A 16,904-nucleotide genomic window follows, 5' to 3' on the forward strand; every position below is an offset into this window, starting at 1 on the left:
CACAGTGTCTGCTCTCTGCCACCAAGGCCATAAGGTGGTGGGGTGAGAGTTACTGAGGAGGAAACTTTCATGGTGGGGGTGCATCCTTGGGGTTCCCCAAGCCACACAGGCCCCTTTTTCTTGCCTACACCTGTGCATTACCTTAGGTAGAAACCCATCAGAGGGCTGTCCCCACTGTTTGTTTGTGAAACCTCACAAGGCTTTTCTGACCCTCTCTGGAGCACCTCTGTGAGGCCAAGAATCACTGACCTCCCTTTGGGGTGGGAATGGGGCTCCAGCCTCCAGTCACAATGAGATGCATTTGAAATAAACTGATTGCTGCTGAAACAGCCTCTGGGGATGTCTGTTCCTGAAAAGCAGTTTCTGGTGGCAGTTATGAATGCTGCAGCTGAGGGACACCTCCCCAGCACCATGTATGTCCCTGGCAGCCTGGCTCTGGGTCCTGCAGGCAGCACCCCAGGGCCATCATCCCCCAGCAGTGCAGCTGGGGCTGTGGGATGTGCAGGGTTATCTAGCTGAGCAGTCAGCAGTGATGTGGAGCACAAAGTTAATGCCTTGCCCTGTGCCTCTGCCCCTGTCACTTCCCTGCCCTACCCAGAGGTGCAGACCCTGATAGCTGTATCTCACTCTGAGGAGGTGAACACAAAACACCTCCTGGCACTGATAGCAGTGAGTTCTGGGATTCGACCTGGGGGCAGAACAGCTGTAAAATCATGTATGTGCACAAGCTTTATTTTATATCAGATCTAACAAAAAAAAACCAAAAAACCCTCCACCCTTAAAACTGCTTTAGTTTAGTTTTTAATAACAGAGTAGTGGCAACAAGAGCTGAGTTGGTTTTAGAAGCTGCTGCAGTGTGAGTGTGCTGTGTGCCTTAAAGCACCTCAATTAACTGCTAATTGGGTTCAAACTCTCCACTAGCCACACATGGCCACATCCCTGTCCTGACTTCTTTCATCCTTTGTGGTGAATTTTTTCAGAAAAGAAATTAGAATTCATGGAGACAAGGACTCTGCCTCCATGCCTGTGTTCCCAGCACATATCTCATGCTCTGGACCACCTGATCCCTTTCCCCGTTGCTCTCAGCACAGCCATCATCTATGGACACCTTGGTCCTCCTAAAAAGCCAAAGCAAAGCAGCAGCATGGACCCACTCCAGGCTGTGCCTCTGCCATAAGCATGGCCTCCCATCAGGGGTTTGGTGCTCTCCCAAAGAGAGGAAGAAGGTTGAGGCTGGAACCAGGCAGGGAGGACCCCAGCTGAGAACATCCAGCCCACAAAACTGCTTTTATCTTGGGCAAACAGCTGCAAAATATTCCATCTGTCTACTTACCTATCCAGCTATCTACATCTATCCATCCATCCATCCATCCATCCATCCATCCATCCATCCATCCCCACCTTGTGTCAAGATCCCCACCTTCTGCTCAGCTTTTGCAGAGCCTGCTTGGAGTCAGTTTGAAGTTTCCTTCATCTCCCAAGTCTTTCATGGAGCTTTCTGTGACATTTCTCTCTTTATTCCCTTAAGCATCTCCCTGGTTCACAGCCTCTGTTCCACAAATGAAAGTACCACAGTTACCACTTCTCCCATTTTAATAGGTGAAATCCTCATGAGGGTGAAGGTCAGGGTGTCCTGTCTCAAAGATTATTTTTATTGCACTTATTTACAACACTACTGGCCAAATTTGTCAGGAAATCAGCCTATTAATTTCTCCATGGTAGGTTTTCATTCTTTTCTGAGCTTGATTGCATTTGCAAAGTCAATAAAGTAAATCCAGCACCTGATATCTGTTATGACAGAAGAGGAATGAGCGTTGTAGGAAGATGAATCTTCTCATCTGGACATGAAAGGCAGGGTCAGGTGAATCATTCTCCAAAAAGCACTCATTTCTCTCCATTAATAACCAGTCCAAGGCATGTCTAGACTACCCAGCAGTAAATGTCTATTCCAGAAACACCTAAGGTGAGATAAATCCTAACATGATGCCTCTGTAGAGAAGCTTAATTGCACCTGAGAACTCAGGGAAGCCGAAGGACAAATTATCATTTCTTCCACAGATATTCATTGGGGCTTTAAAGGTAAATGGTTGCAGTCAGTAACCAAAGATTAAAGACTTAACAGGGAAATATATTCCTGGTTGTTAAAAAATCAAAGGTTTGATGCGGTGGTAAAGACAAATTACTTGTGAAAACTCAGGTGGTCATTAGTGTGGTCCAGCTGCACTGGTTATCTGCACTGTGGTTCCCTCTACCACAGAGAAGTGTGAAAATCATTTGCTCACCACCAGTAATTATATTAGAGTCTAATTACTTCAGTTTTTTGACCTATACAGGAAAAAACTGATGGGATAGGAAAAGAATAAAGAGCTGCTTTGCGTTTCTCTGCAGAGAGAGAAGTGCAATGGAAGAAAGGAACACTACAGCAAACTGAATTACCTTTCACTCCTCTTTATTTGTTTTATGTTGTCACTCATATTTTGCCTTGCAGCAGCCCTGAATAATAGCCAATAAAAATCAACATCAGTTTTCCAATTCTGTTGTTTAGAGGCCATTTTGGTTTAGAGCTGCTGGGCTTACTTGTAAAAACAGAAATTCCTACATCCTTCTCAGCTGAAGAGGCCATGTTTCTCAACAGGAAAGACTGATCTGTATGATGAGATTGGCTTCCAACATTAATTTTTTGTGTTTTTTCTTTTGTGGAAGCATAAAAGTAAACAACAAAAAAGTAAATGCTTAAGTCTTACAGGTTGTGACTTCTTTAAGAGCACTTTAAGGAAGAGAAAGAAATACTAGAAGTCAGTGGACCATTAAAAAACCTCCAAGTAATGTGCACTAGGAAGATATTTGGGCAGATCATCAAGGGGAAGAGAATTCAGTACCAGACCAGGAGCCACCAAGTAGGAAGGATGGATCTTTCCCCCACCCTGGGAACTGTGAAAACATCAAAGAATGAGGGAGGGAGGGATGACTAAATGGTTACAAATGCTGCTCTTGGCCTTTGCCAAGTGTGGAAGGTGGAGAACCCTCCAGTCCCATGGTGATGAACTTCTCTTGCTCTTAAAGCATGAAGAGTCTCAAACCTGCTGGAGAGTCATTACAAGGGGGAGGTCCAGCCTTGAGACCCAAGAAGATCACCCCAGGAAATTAATTTAGGATTGGATGCTCTCTTCATATACTGATTTACCTTTTTTTTCCCCCATGGATAGATGAGCTGAGCAATCCAAGAGGTGTTTGTAGGGTTTGGGTTGCTTTGGCCTGACAACAACCCCGTGCCTCAAACAATGACCTCATGCAGAATGTCAAACCTGCACAAAGAGCTGAATTTTCCCTCCATCCCAGCAGGTGTATGAGAGGCTCCAAGCCCAGGAGAGTTTGTGCCTCTGAATGCAGGGGTGGGCAGGGCAACAGGGCTCTGTGTGCAGCTGCCACTGTGGGCACATCCCCTCGTGGATATTCACAGACACAAGGGCACAGCAGAGGAACAGCTCTTCCTTCCATTTCAGTGCAGCACACCCAGAAAAACACCACCTAAAATAACTTCAAGTTTAACCACAGGGGAAAACCACACTGTGATTCTGCCTCACATTGCAGAGGTTAGCATTCTGTTCAAAATGCTCTCTGATGCAAGAATGTCTAAAACATCATTATTAGCCTGTATGCATGTCAATTCCTATAAAAACTCAAATATATATATATTTCTGTAATGAAGATACCTTTTTTCCTCTTAAGAATGATTATTATACACCCAGCTCTCTCTCTCACTGAGTCCACTGTAAGAAAGAACCCAAATGGAGAATTGGAGATCCTCCTTTTGCATTGCCAGGTGTGGTGAATGGAACTCAAAAGACAGGCAAAATTATACTGACCTGTCCCTCTCTTCATTCCCATTAAGTTTTGCAGGGGTTAATGCACAGAAGAAAAAAAGTAGCTCTGTTCATCAGATTCTGTTTCAGATAATGTTAGATGGGACATCAGTGTCTTGGGAGAAGTGGGGAACTGAAAAAAGGGTGAGCAAATAAAAAAAAAATTAAAAGGGAAAAAGAATGGAAAATAGAAAATAAAAAGTCAACCTGATAGCTATTTTCTACAAATACAATAGTGTGAAAACTTTCCAGTTTCGTTCCCAGACAGGAAAAATTTGTATGGCTGGCACTTGGGTACATTAAACTGCAGAACATATCCATGATAGCTTATTAAATTTTCACAAGGCTGAGGTGCTTCTCACTGATGCTAGATCTGGACTTTTTATCATTGCAGTATTAGTCTCCTAAATGTCAATTAATACGCCTAGGATTATCACACACCATCTCCTTCAGCCTGGCCTTGGGGAGGAGAACTGCAGTTCCCCTTCATGCTTCAGCTCTATTGCAGTGTTTAAAACCAGTATTTGAGGTTTTGGGCAGCCTGGCAAAAATCCCTCCCTGTGACTTGCAGAAATTGTGCATTTAGAGGAGGCAGATGCTGGTTTTTTCACACTCCTTCTTACAGAAACACAATAGATTTTGGTATGGACAGCAATGCCCTCGAGAAATACAAAGGACATGATTCAGCTGGATAAACATGAGGATCTACTATCATTTGAGACAGCCTGTGTTCAGATGTTTGAAGTGAGCCCAGCCAGTCTGTGAGCAGTGCTTTGGGAAAGTTTACCAGCTGGAGAGGTAAGAAATGTTGTTGTCTTCTCCCTTACTCTCGTGCTGAGTCATTAAGATTTATTGAATGCTCTGTTTGCATGGCAAACCTGAACAAGTCACACAGATACCTTGAGCACTTGCAAGTTATGAAGGCTAAAATATAAATATCCTTTCCCCCTCTGGGATTGTTTGTTTTCCTAGACTCTGAACATCTGAGACACACAGCTTAATCACATGATTATCTATTATTTCTTTAGTAGCCTTTTAATTAATACCAGTGTCATAACACCTCTGGTCCTAAGAATTTGCTATGCCTGTACCTAATTAAAAAAAAAAAAAAAGATAGCTTTCAATAGGACAAATAATAGTGAAATGAGCAGGGTATGTGATAAAAGGGTTCCTTTGTCATTCACTTAAGCAAAAGTAATCAAAACACTTCACTATGCTAATAAACTGCAAAATTATTCATTGAGATGGCTTGTTCCTTCGTCATGTCAGAGTCTCAAAGGATTTGTCACCAGAGCTTCCACACAGATTTTCAGTATTTTTTGCATATGTAAAGAAGTCTTAAGGGAAAACAGCACAGAAGCTCAGGGCCTACAAAAGGCTGTGTCAGATGGGTAAGAACTGTGAACTTCATACACTTCCAGCATGCAGGTATAGAATAATTTATCTAAGTGTGTCCTGTACTCAAAAACTCATTCTCAGAAAAATATTTTCAAGAGTTTTGTGTTTAAACTGAAGAGTTATTTTACCAGGGGTGTGCAAGAGCCTCCTGCTCCCTGGATGTTAAGAGCTGTACAGAGCTGGAGGCTGAAGAGCTCATTCTGCCATCACTCAGTGGCTGCCCAGAGAGCCTTGCCTGCTCTCATGGCTGGTGTTGTGGAAAATCTGTGTCAGCTGAAACACCAGGTCAAGGTAAAGAACAATGTTTAAGCTTGTTTCTTTGTTCCCTTTTCACTAAATTAAAGAATGTCACACAAATCTCTTTACATTCATTCTACAGATAATGAGTTCAATAAAGATTGTGTGATTCTCATGCTGCAGAGCTGACAGGTCCAAGGCACTTTCACTGGCGCCTCTTGCTCGGAACAAGATGCTCTGAACCAGCGTGGCTGCAGCTGCAGAGCATCCTCAGCAGGCAGCTCCCACACTTAGGGGGGGGGTCACCTCTGCCCATTGCAGGCCTTTCAAGAGATGGTCCATGGTATCTTTACCTCTCTCCACCTCTTCACTTCAGGACTACCCAGGGAGTGGGACTTCAATGGAATTCCTCTGGGTCTGTGAGTCTGTGGGATGTGTTAGGGCAGGGCAGTAACAGAGCAGAGAGCTCCCCACAGGACCTTGCCCAGTGCTCCTGCAGCTCACACTGTGCTCTCTGCTGCTCCACCGTCACTAAGCCTTCCAAACTGCACTGACAGTGAGTTCCTGCCGCGGCTATGGAGGCATTTGCTGAAATTCAATATAGCAACCCTTGGTCAGTTTATTGGGATGTAAAGTTCCTGGAAGTGAGGTACCTATCAGTGTTGTTTTGTAGGGGGATACAGTATGGGTAAATAAAGTAGTATAGAATGTAATCTTATCCCCTAAAGAGTTGCAGCTGAGCCAATTACTAAAGATTAGGAGCAGGCCTGATGTTAACAGGCCACAGCTGTAGCCAGTCAGAAGAGTGTTATAAAAGAGTGGGTAGGTTGGCTGAGGGGAACTGGAGTCAGTGCCTGCTGTGAGGACAAGGAAGAGTCAGTGCCTGGAGGAGATGCCTGTGAGAAACATCAAGGAGGTACAAAACTCTGGCAATATGGAACCCTTGCCATGTAATGACAATAGAACTCTTGCACTATAATGATAACATTGTTTTCCTGGCAAAGTGTTTTAATTAAAGAAAGCCATTTAGTTCCTACTTAATTATTATTTCTGGGAGTACTACCAAATTTAGACATTAAAATTATAAATGCTAAACATTTTGTCTATCTTGCTCACCTATTTATGACTTCTACACACAAACCATCCCAATTATTACAATGCCAGGTCTTCAAAGGGGCTGGTTTGATTTAGTTTACAAAGAAGTGAAAATTATGTGTGGTTCTGAGTCTTTTGTGGGGGATTGTCAAAGGCCGCATTCTGTGCAGGTGACTCGAGATCAGTCTTTACAGACAAGGCATGTCAGAGTCTAAGGAAAACAGAAATAAATAACAGATAAAAACAGATAAAAACGCTTCTATAAAATGTTTGATATAGCCTGCCTTGGTAATGGATATATGCTTGTGTCCTGACTGGTAGCACTGCCAGAGGCTCTGTTTTCAGAGTCCTGTGCCACAGCCTTAGAGAATAAGAGCATCACTGATCATTCCAAAAGGAAGTGATCTGAAAACCTTATTTCTCTGTAAGCAAAAATTGAGATCTATCCCAGCACACACTGTGAAGACAATGCCTTGGCCTGTAAGCACTAAGTTGTCTGGAAGAGTAGTGGTGGACCGATGGCTCAGATGAAATTTCAAAGAACCTGAGGCAAGAAACCATGATGCACTTAAAGATACATCCATTGCTCTGGCTGCCTTTTGAAGGAAGGAACAGCCTGCTCAGTGCTAGAACAAAGGACCATGGATATCAGTCACAAGGAAGTGAATCCCAGAAGCTGGCACTTAAACTCCAGAGGGGCAGAATCAATCACTTCCCTGGGCACAGGTTTTGGGCTACTTGGTTATTCAGAGGGCTGGCAAACAAGGGAAAGGTTAAGACCAGGCACTTTCTGGAGTGCTGAGTGAACACCTAGTCCTAAAAATGCTGTGTGACACCAACAGTCTGCCAGCTCCTGCTACTTCTGTCAGGCTGAGTAATCCTCATGCTAGCAGCTGATGAAAAGAAGGGTCAGAAGTTCATTTGGCCCAAGCTGGACTTCCAGATAAGCAAAGATAAAGTGCCCAGCTCAGCAGGTCCCCTCCCTGCATGGCAAGGATGGACACACCAGGAACATGAGCAGGAAATGGAGGTGGTGCTGGGGTGGGCTGGGATAGACAAACACACTTTTGGCCAACCTCAAGGGTAAGGTGCACTTATTACACAAAAGCCAACACATTCCTGATCATGTCTATCTGGCACTGAGCCTCTCAAAGGATAAATGCTCATGCTTATCTTTGAGTAAGTCACAGATGTGTGGGTTTGCTATTTTCAATCTCCCAAATGAACTGACAGCAATAATTCTGAAGAGAGTGTTCAGTCAGAGAAAATCAACCTGTAGATGCCTGACAGAGATGAGCTCTACTAAATGCACCAGAAGGAGTATTTGGGGCTATGAACCTTTATGCCCATTTTGGGATTTGAGCTTGCAGAGGCATGTCTTCCTCAAAATTGAAGCAGAGGGGAAAATCACCTCTGAAGTCAACACTGTCTGCCTTAAACATGAAAATAACATTTTTCATTAATTAAAAAATTCAGGTGTTGCCCAACATTGAAAGTAATTTCTCATGGAGGACTGATGAATACAAACTTTGGTCAGTCTTAAGGAGCTGTCTGCAAATCAACCTGGGAATAGCGTTTTCTGTCTTATGACTTATTGATCTTGTATGTTGTTTCCTAATTTGTATCCTAATTGCTGTGTTTGAACAACCATAGAGTTATGTATATGTTATATACATATATGTTACATACAAAAGGCATGACCCTGGGTAAGGAAATGTGTCAAAACCTCAACAGCTGAGCAGCAACTCACCTACAAGGATACAGATAAAAGTTGTATCAAGTTTCAATTCACACAGCCGAAGGTGCTTCCCTAAGAATTATGGAGAGGAGTCCCATCTCCAGTCCTCAGCCAGCACCAATAAAGATTGCTCAGCAACGTTGATGCAGAGGTTCCTGTAACATGTTATCCATAAGGAATTGATGCAGATGTTCCTGTAACATGTTATCCATAAGGAATTGATGCAGATGTTCCTGTAACATGTTATCCATAAGGAAGTGGCAATGAACACTGGCAAGCTGGAAGATGTGTGGGGAGAGAGCTAAACAACAAAGTCTTGAGAGTTTGAACACTACTATTTTTTACTTGATCAAAAGATGAAGATCATTTAAAGATCAAGGGCAGGTCAGAATTTAACTATTTTCTTTCAGTACGAAGAAAAATCTGTCTGCACTAGTGGAGACAGACTTCATCAGAAAATCCCAGTTTTCTCCACACCAGTAGAACTCCAGTGATTAAAAAACACCATTATGGGCTCTTTCTCTGAGGCAAGTAAGAACCTGGCACTGTCATCCAGGCAGGCTGCAGAGCTGGCCCAGGTGGGACTCTGGCTGGGAATGAGCCAGCAGAAAAGCTGAGCGCTTCACCTCTGCATTGGTGTACACCCACAGAATAACTGGGGCTGGGAAGGATCTGAGCTGGTTCCTTCTACTCCTGTCCCCAGGGGCCAGCTGCACCAAGAGGAGTGGCAGGGAGCTTTGTTTGCTCTTACACAGTACAGAGTCTGCCCAGAACCTGTAACACACATTGCACTGGAAGCCCCTCATTTTGCACTGGGATGGAAACTCAGGGTCTGGTTTGCCAATGGCACCTTTTCTGTTGCTGTGTGTGCATTCTCTGAAGGATGAAGGGTTGGAAAGGATCCCAATGTGCTGCTCAGTCTCTGCCCCTGGACTGAAGAAGGATCAAAGAAGTATAAGTATATTGTGATGTGTATTTGTAAATCCTGCACTAGAAATGCATAATAATAAATACCTGAAAGCTCTATTCAACTCCATCCAAATGTTCAATTATAGCTAGCACTCTTTTTAAACACTTGCTTAACATCTCCCCTAGTTACACCTTGCTGAAATTTAGGCCCCTCTCTCATTCTATCCCCAGGAGACCTATGGAGCAGTTCAGTGCCACCTTTATGACAGCCTGTCGCATACTGGATGAATCCTTTCAGATTTCTCCTCAGTCTTCTCGAGGTTAATTGACTTAAATTCTTGCAGCCTTTCCTCACAGGTGATATTGTCTATAGCTCTGATCACTCCTGTTGGTCTCCTATGGATTCCTGTTGCTCCATCTATTTTCTGAAATGTACTTCTGAAAATTGGGCAAGGCATTCAACTGAGACCTTGCTGGTGCTGAAGTGAGTGGAGGCATTGGTTATTCCACTCCTGATCCTTCTAGAAACACCTTCAGCTCCCCATGTCCTTTCCTGAAATCGATACCTAACTAGCTGTTCCCTACAGTTTAGGAAATATGTTGCCTACATTTGGGTAGCTAACTGGTTTTGCTTTTGTGTGATGCTTTGCATTTATCCTCACTTCTTTATATTCCTCTTATACTAATAGTCCATTGTGTTAAAATCCTATTGAATTATAAACCTGTTGGCCAGAAGGATTTAAAGCAAGATTTCAACTGTACAAAAGCAATATAAACAGGATTCAAGAGCTTCCCAAAGAAACATATGATTCTTTGCAGAAAAATATTTGGTTTGTTGTGCAATGATAAATGGTTACCCAGACTGGAGGTGTGGGATGAATTAAAGAGGTTTTTATTAACCTGATTTCCAGGGAATGGAAGGTGTTAAAGGATATAGATAATGCCAGGAGAAGGTTAAATTTTAGGTCAGGTATGAGAAGTGAAAGGACTAAAAACAAATAATCTCCAGAAGAAAAATCAAATGTATCACAAGCCACAGTATCTTGAATACAGCCCAACATTTGCAACACTTTTTAACCTCATCTGAGACCCACAGAGGCCTCAAGGGAAGATGTTGACTTCTCCCAGCTCATATGTTACAAAAGCTCATTATATTTAAAGGAAAGCCTCCCTGGGTAGCTTATTTAATTTACCATCACAGTTCAAGTGAATGGATGGGAAGATAAACAGAAATGGGGATTGCTGGCAGGAGAGTAGGGTGGCTCTGCTTTCAAACTGCTGCAGAATTTATTCATTGTGAAGAAATGAAGTTCTTATCGGTGTCTTTCACATGCAGCTTGGAGTCAATCATCAGCCTGAACAGGCTCTGGGGCATAGCTTAGAGTTAAAAAGAGAGGGAAAAAAATGTCTGGCAGAAGTCCTGAGAACGCTTGTCTTCTTCACCTAACCAGATACCAATAAAACATTTAGGATAAATCAGCAATTAACCAATTTCTGGACTCAGCTGGATGTGGACTAATGGATCAGTGCAGACAGGCCAAGTAACCCAGGGAGATATTTAATTTTGTCTCAGACAATTCTGTAGAGAAAGGCAGGAGCCACTCGTGGGGAGGATGGAGGTTGATTCTCAGGAGCCTGTAACTACAGTACTCTGCTTAACACACAAATTGGAAAATGGGATTGTAATCTGATGCACGGCACTTTTGAATAATTAGTTGTGAGAAATTCAGTGAGCACAGCAGATCAAGCTGCCAAAAATGTAGGGGGAGGGGAAACCAGAGAGGATTTCTACAGTCAATTTCTGATAGCCTGGAAAAATTGATCATGAAATGAATAACAGTAAAAATATAGTTAGCCAGAGAACAGTCTCTAAAATGCTATAAATGCATAAATGTCATACCAAATGGCAGAGGAATCAACTGAGGGCACAAAGATTAGAGATAAAAATATAAGCAATTTTTTAAACTCATGCACAACTAATAGTGAGATTTGTACTAGAAATAACTGCAGCATCAATGAGGAGTGGGAGGAAAGGTTAGCAGTGGAAAATTGTCAGTGTAAGAAGCAAAAGCTGAGGAAGAAAGGAGCTAAAAGTTGTCCAACCAATTAACCTTGAATGGAGAAGGTGACATGGAAAAGTGCACAGAAAATGTACAAACATTGACTGGAAGTTGGACCTTCACAATTCAAAACATGAGCAGACAGCATAAAAAATTGCCTGGACTTAGAGCAGATAATAACAACTTGCTTGATAACAAAAAGGGACTTGCAGAAACAGGTGGTAGAAGTGCCCTTCAAATATGTCTCAAGAGAACCAGCTGACCAGTGAGAACAGCCTGGCTGCTGTCTCCAGAAGGGATGAGTTGATTGTTAGGCTGGGGATGTTTCCCAGCAAGGCAAAGACAAGGCACGATTGAAACTTATTTTAAACACAGAGAACTCTCTACTACAACCATTGCAGAATGGCAGAAAAAACTATTCCTTTCCACTCCCTGAATGTTTCTGACAACGTGCTAATACCAAAAGGAAGTATGCCAGCCAAAAGTGAGCCTGTGAGCCAGGGAATATAGTAAATGCTGGCACAGAATGAGGCAACACAGGTGGGAAGGCAAATTCCAAAACACTTCTGGGGCTTCTGCTGGAATGGCACTATATCCTTAATGTGGTGCAGCAGAATGTTTAAAGGGAATTTCTGGTTTGTCTTCCACCCAGGCGATTGCTGTTGTCCAGCTGAGGAATGACACAGGACCATAACTCAGTAGGGATGGGACCTCAGGAGGTCTCCAGTCCAACCTCTTGCTCAAAGTAGGGTGAGCTATGAGGCCAAAACGAGGCTACTCAGGGATTTGTCCAGTGTGGTCTTCTAGTGGTGAAACAAGAAAAGATGTTTCAACCTTGAACCTTGTTTAACAACCTTGAACCAACCTTATTTGGCCTCCTTTTTTAAATCAGATTAAACATGAAATGAGAGGAATAGGTTTTGCTGGCCCCCAAAAAATGAAATTATTTTATTTTTAAGGGCTTTTTCTTAATCATTAACATGAATAAAACTGTGTCCTGAGTGATCTAGCAGACTCAATGTCTTAATCTACTCTTGCTTTGCAAAAACTCACACTTTTCCCCCCTCCTCATGTTTAAGATGTCTTGCTCACATAAAATCTGAGGTCAGTGTTTGAGCTATGTTTTTTATCAAGCTGGACCAGCACTGAAGATCAGTCCTGCTGTCCCACAGTTGTATGTGGACATGACAAGATTTGCAAGCAGGGAAGTGTTGGTCATGGCATCCCATGCAAACACCAGCAAATAGCTGAGCTGTTTCATTTCCCACAGACACTGAGCTGAAGTATTTTCAAATAGTGCTCGTTCCCCACTACTTCACATGGCAAACAAAGAGATTTACAGATAAACTGAAGGAAGATTCAGGCCATCAAAGACAGACCTGAAATAAAACCCAGACACAAATCAGTTTAAAAGGGTGTTATTACTGTGTTCAGAGAATCAATTAATGAAATTCCTGCTCACAAAGGATAACTGGAACTAAGTATAACCAGCTATTTCCCCCTGCCCATTTATTTTGTGATTTCCCATGCTCATTGATCAGTACTTTTGCAGGGTTCTGCAATTCAAACAGAAGGTTTTGTTTCTTGCTCTCCCAGTGCCTCTTTGTAGGTTGTGAGGAAAACAGAATCATTTTAGAGACCAAATTGAGAGCTTTAAGGGTGTAAAAGTGCTCTTATGATTATTCTTCTCAAGCCTAACCATGTTTTAAAGTCCCTTTCATGCAGAACCAAAATAACCTGACAAGGTGGTTATTTATTATAATAAGGGTCTTGAGTCCTGTGGTGTAAAATTATTGTGCCACCCAAAGGAATTCAAGGCAGTCATCAAATACTGAATATTTTCACCTATATTTATTTGGGAGGAAATCTGTGGTCAGGACTGGCCTTGCTTCCTATAATGGCTCTTTAGATTCAGGCCTCAACTAAGGTTTGGGCAAACTGTATTGCACAGATTATTATGATTGTACATAGATCAGCACACAAGTGAGCTAAAACTGATGCCTTGTCCAGAGGACCTCATTGGGAAATGAACTGCAAACACTACTCTTTCTCAAATGGAGAAATCTTCTCAGTTTCTCTACTGGGGAATTTGGAGCACTGATATCCCAAGTTCGTGGTATGTATCCTGCAAGCTGGGGGGACACAAACTTCACCAAGCCCCAAGACTCGGTAAGCAACAATCCTCCAAAATTATGCCAGTTTGCCTTTTGCCCTCACAGCAGTGCACACAGAATGAGCCCTTGGACACTTGTGATAAATTGGTGCTTTACTGCTTGGTCTTCTTCCTTCTATTAGCTGATTCTTTGAGAATTTAAAACCCTGAAGAAACTGTGATACAAGGAGAATAAAATATTAACTTTGCCTCTTGTATGACAACCTACACAAAGTGCACATGTCTGGGGAACTGTGACTGACAGTCATTTGTGAAGGGCTGTGTTTGAAAATTTGTATGGTGACCTCTGCAGTTCTGTAGCTGCAGATTTGAACAGATGTCAATTCACACAAGTGGATTGAGGTTCTTTTTGTTCTTAAGTGTGTTTTTGGGTTTTGTTAGGTTGAAGGGGTTTGAAAAAATGCACCATCCATCTAATTGTAAAGTATGCATCCTAAGAAAAATGCACAAGGTGAAAATCAGCTGGGAAATTTACCAAAAATTATTATTTGCTCCATATGGTAGGAAGGTTAGCAATATAGTGTTACAGAAACAGGGCTTAGTTAGTAGAGGCCTCCCAAAACCAGCAGATCTTCAAGAGGAGTGAAAGAGATGAGACAGAACATTTCACACTTATTCAATGCCACTGCAAACACAGAGGGCTCGAAAATAGCAAAAAACAGAAGGAAACTTGTGCAACCTCCTCTCTGCTGGAGAGGTGGGATCAGGGCCCCTGCTCCCAGCACCTGGCATGGTGTCACAGCCATGCAGGCAGGATTCCCCTGCCAAAATCTGGCCCTAGTTAATGTGCAGCAGGTTCTGACTTTGCTTACATGATCAATGCCAGTTTTATAAGAATCAATTTTTAGAAACTACTGACTCACATCAGCTGACAGGTTATGTATGATTAATAAGCAACATAAGAAAACAATGTTTAATAGTTTAATGGCTCTAAGTGCAAAGTAAAATTAATTAATTATACAAATTAAAAATGCTGCAAAGTCTTTACAATCATACAGTTCTAGAATTTAAATTGTATTACTGTGATAATTTGAAGTCTAATGCTGAAATATACTGAAGAACTCTTAAAAGTTTTGTGGTTGACTTTAACTTCTGAATAATCAGTAGACTTCAAGGACAATTTTATATACCACAAGCACAGAGACAGAATTTGTAAAACAGTAATGTTATGAAACAAATCTCATTTGAAGAACAAACTCTACAGAAAAACAAATTATTTATAAGAAATCCAAATATTGAAGTAAAAGCCTGAATCCTAAAAAGGAATAAGGCTGAATCCTAAAATTTATCTAAACAATATTTGTCATTATATCAGTAATAAAAATAATAAATTAGCAAAACTGTCATACTTTGTCTAAAGTATGCTAAGGCTATAGTGCAAACTCAGTTTGAAATTAATTGAATGGACAACAATCTACTTATTTTTAATACCTTTAAGCTTCTATTTTGTTTATCTGTTTTGCTCCAAAATTCTAGACAAAATTAAGTTCATTAACTCTTTTTCTAAGTCTGAGGAATGGGACAGTTAATATGTGATGAACAGCAAGCAGTACATTCTACTCACAAAACACAAAATAAGCTGAACACAACAGTCAAGCATCTGACACAGTCCAAATACTGCCAGTTTATAAGTATTTCTACACAAACACTTCCCAAAATATTTAACATTAAAGTCTAAACATCTGTGTAACTCAAATATATTTGTGATGCTCCCAAAGGGTTAATACTGTCTTGTTTCATTTCTTACATGTAGTAATTTAGCAGTGAACAAAAGCAGCTCCCTGCTGGATACCTTGGCTAAAGGAAACACAATGAACTGGTAAAAACCAGTTTTATCTCACTGCTGTTGCCTAGGGCTACAGACAAAATGAAGTAAAAAAATTCACATGCAGAGTATTAGGTGCTTATGAAAGATCCAGCAGCGCTGTTGCCTAGTGATTCAGCCAGGAATCAGCACAGGCCAATGAGGTGTTTGGGTACTGAATAACATCCCCAATGACTGCTTTACATCTCCTGCAATTCTGTCATACACCCCCATGATTTCCCAGTGGTGAGAATCACTTTCAAGGGAACCTGTCAGGGAAAAAAATAAAAATTTAAACAAATAAACACATCACATATAGCACAATTACTCTTTTCGCTTTTTCCTTTGGATGTAATACTGCTCCAGATTCCATGTCTATCCAGTGTGAAATGCTCTTCATTTGTATTAATACTCAATTATTGCTACAATTCTGATAAAAATACCTTAACAATTTAAACTAAACTTTAGTTTTCAAATTGCAAATACATGTTACTGAATTGCAATGAATACACTAAAGCAAAATTCATCTCATGCTTTTAAAAGAGCTACAAATGATGATTTTGATGTTTATCATCAGCAACTTTGTCAGCAATGCATAAAGATACTAGGGTTTTTTTACCCCCCATTTTTCACGTTCTGGGGTATTTTTATTGTTGCTTTGGTTTAATTTCCGTTTGTTTTGCAGTGCCTGGTGCTGTTGTACACAGTAGATTTGTTGACATGAAAGCTGCCTCATTAGCATGGACTATATTTTGGGAAAAAAAAGCTACTTCAAAGATAAAACATCCTTTACGTCAAAGAAGAAAAAGAGATCTCTCCCCATTAAGACTATATGTGTGCTCTACTTTAGTGACATTTTGTCTCTGTATTAAGAAATAATATTCATATATAAGGGAGCACATAATACATATTTAGTTGAAGTAAGTCTGCTGAAGGGGAGCAGGAGCATTTCACAAAAATCCTTTCATCTTCAACATCTCTAATCCTGAAAGACATTTTCCTACTGTATAGAAGGGTAAACAACATGAACAAAAAACCAGACTTTTTTTTAAAGATCACTCTCAATTTCTTCTCTGAGATCAAACTTTATGTTTTCTATCTGGCCTCTGTCATTGATCTCTCTTTGAGGCTTCAGAGGAAGCTGAAGTATCTCCATGATGGATGTAGTCTTACATGCACAAGCAGAAGTATGTCAGGACTGCCACAGTAATTTGCTTAGGAAAAGGAGACCAAACAAGGGTTATGAAATGTGTATCTCCAAAAGTCCTAATCTTTGAAAGCCCCAGATAACTATTTATTGTCTAAGAATGTGTTTCTTTTCACCTATTAAAGCATAGTTGGTGTTTAAAGGAGAATTACCGTTTTCATGGGAATGACATCTTGAATCCATCTGTTTAATGCATTGAGAAGGATTTGCCAATGTGTGACAGTAAAACACCTTAGACAGAGGTGAATAACAAGATATGTCCCATTTGTCCATAGGACATTGAAACCTTCTGCCAGTTAATGGTTAGTCTGAAAAATGTAACACTAAAATGATATTCTACCCCTGCAACCAGGAACACTCTCAGTAACCATGTAAACATTTGTCTTTCCTAGAAACCTATTACAGTACTTATATTTATTT

General features: G+C 41.2%; 1 protein-coding gene across 1 annotated transcript in view; it reads right to left on the reverse strand.

Annotated features, from left to right (window-relative positions):
* Window positions 1-15,477: 15,477 nt before the first annotated feature.
* POLN (DNA polymerase nu) overlaps window positions 15,478-16,904 on the reverse strand; it is an 89,916-nt gene continuing 88,489 nt past the window's right edge. Inside the window, exon 25 of the mRNA XM_054291270.1 lies at window positions 15,478-15,546. Coding sequence (XP_054147245.1) covers window positions 15,478-15,546 — 69 coding nt within the window. The remainder of the gene's footprint in view (window positions 15,547-16,904) is intronic.

The sequence above is a fragment of the Melozone crissalis genome, unplaced genomic scaffold, assembly GCF_028551555.1.
Source record: "Melozone crissalis strain CALT ecotype California unplaced genomic scaffold, PUWL_Pcris_2 ptg000006l_1, whole genome shotgun sequence".
NCBI classification, from domain to species: domain Eukaryota; kingdom Metazoa; phylum Chordata; class Aves; order Passeriformes; family Passerellidae; genus Melozone; species Melozone crissalis.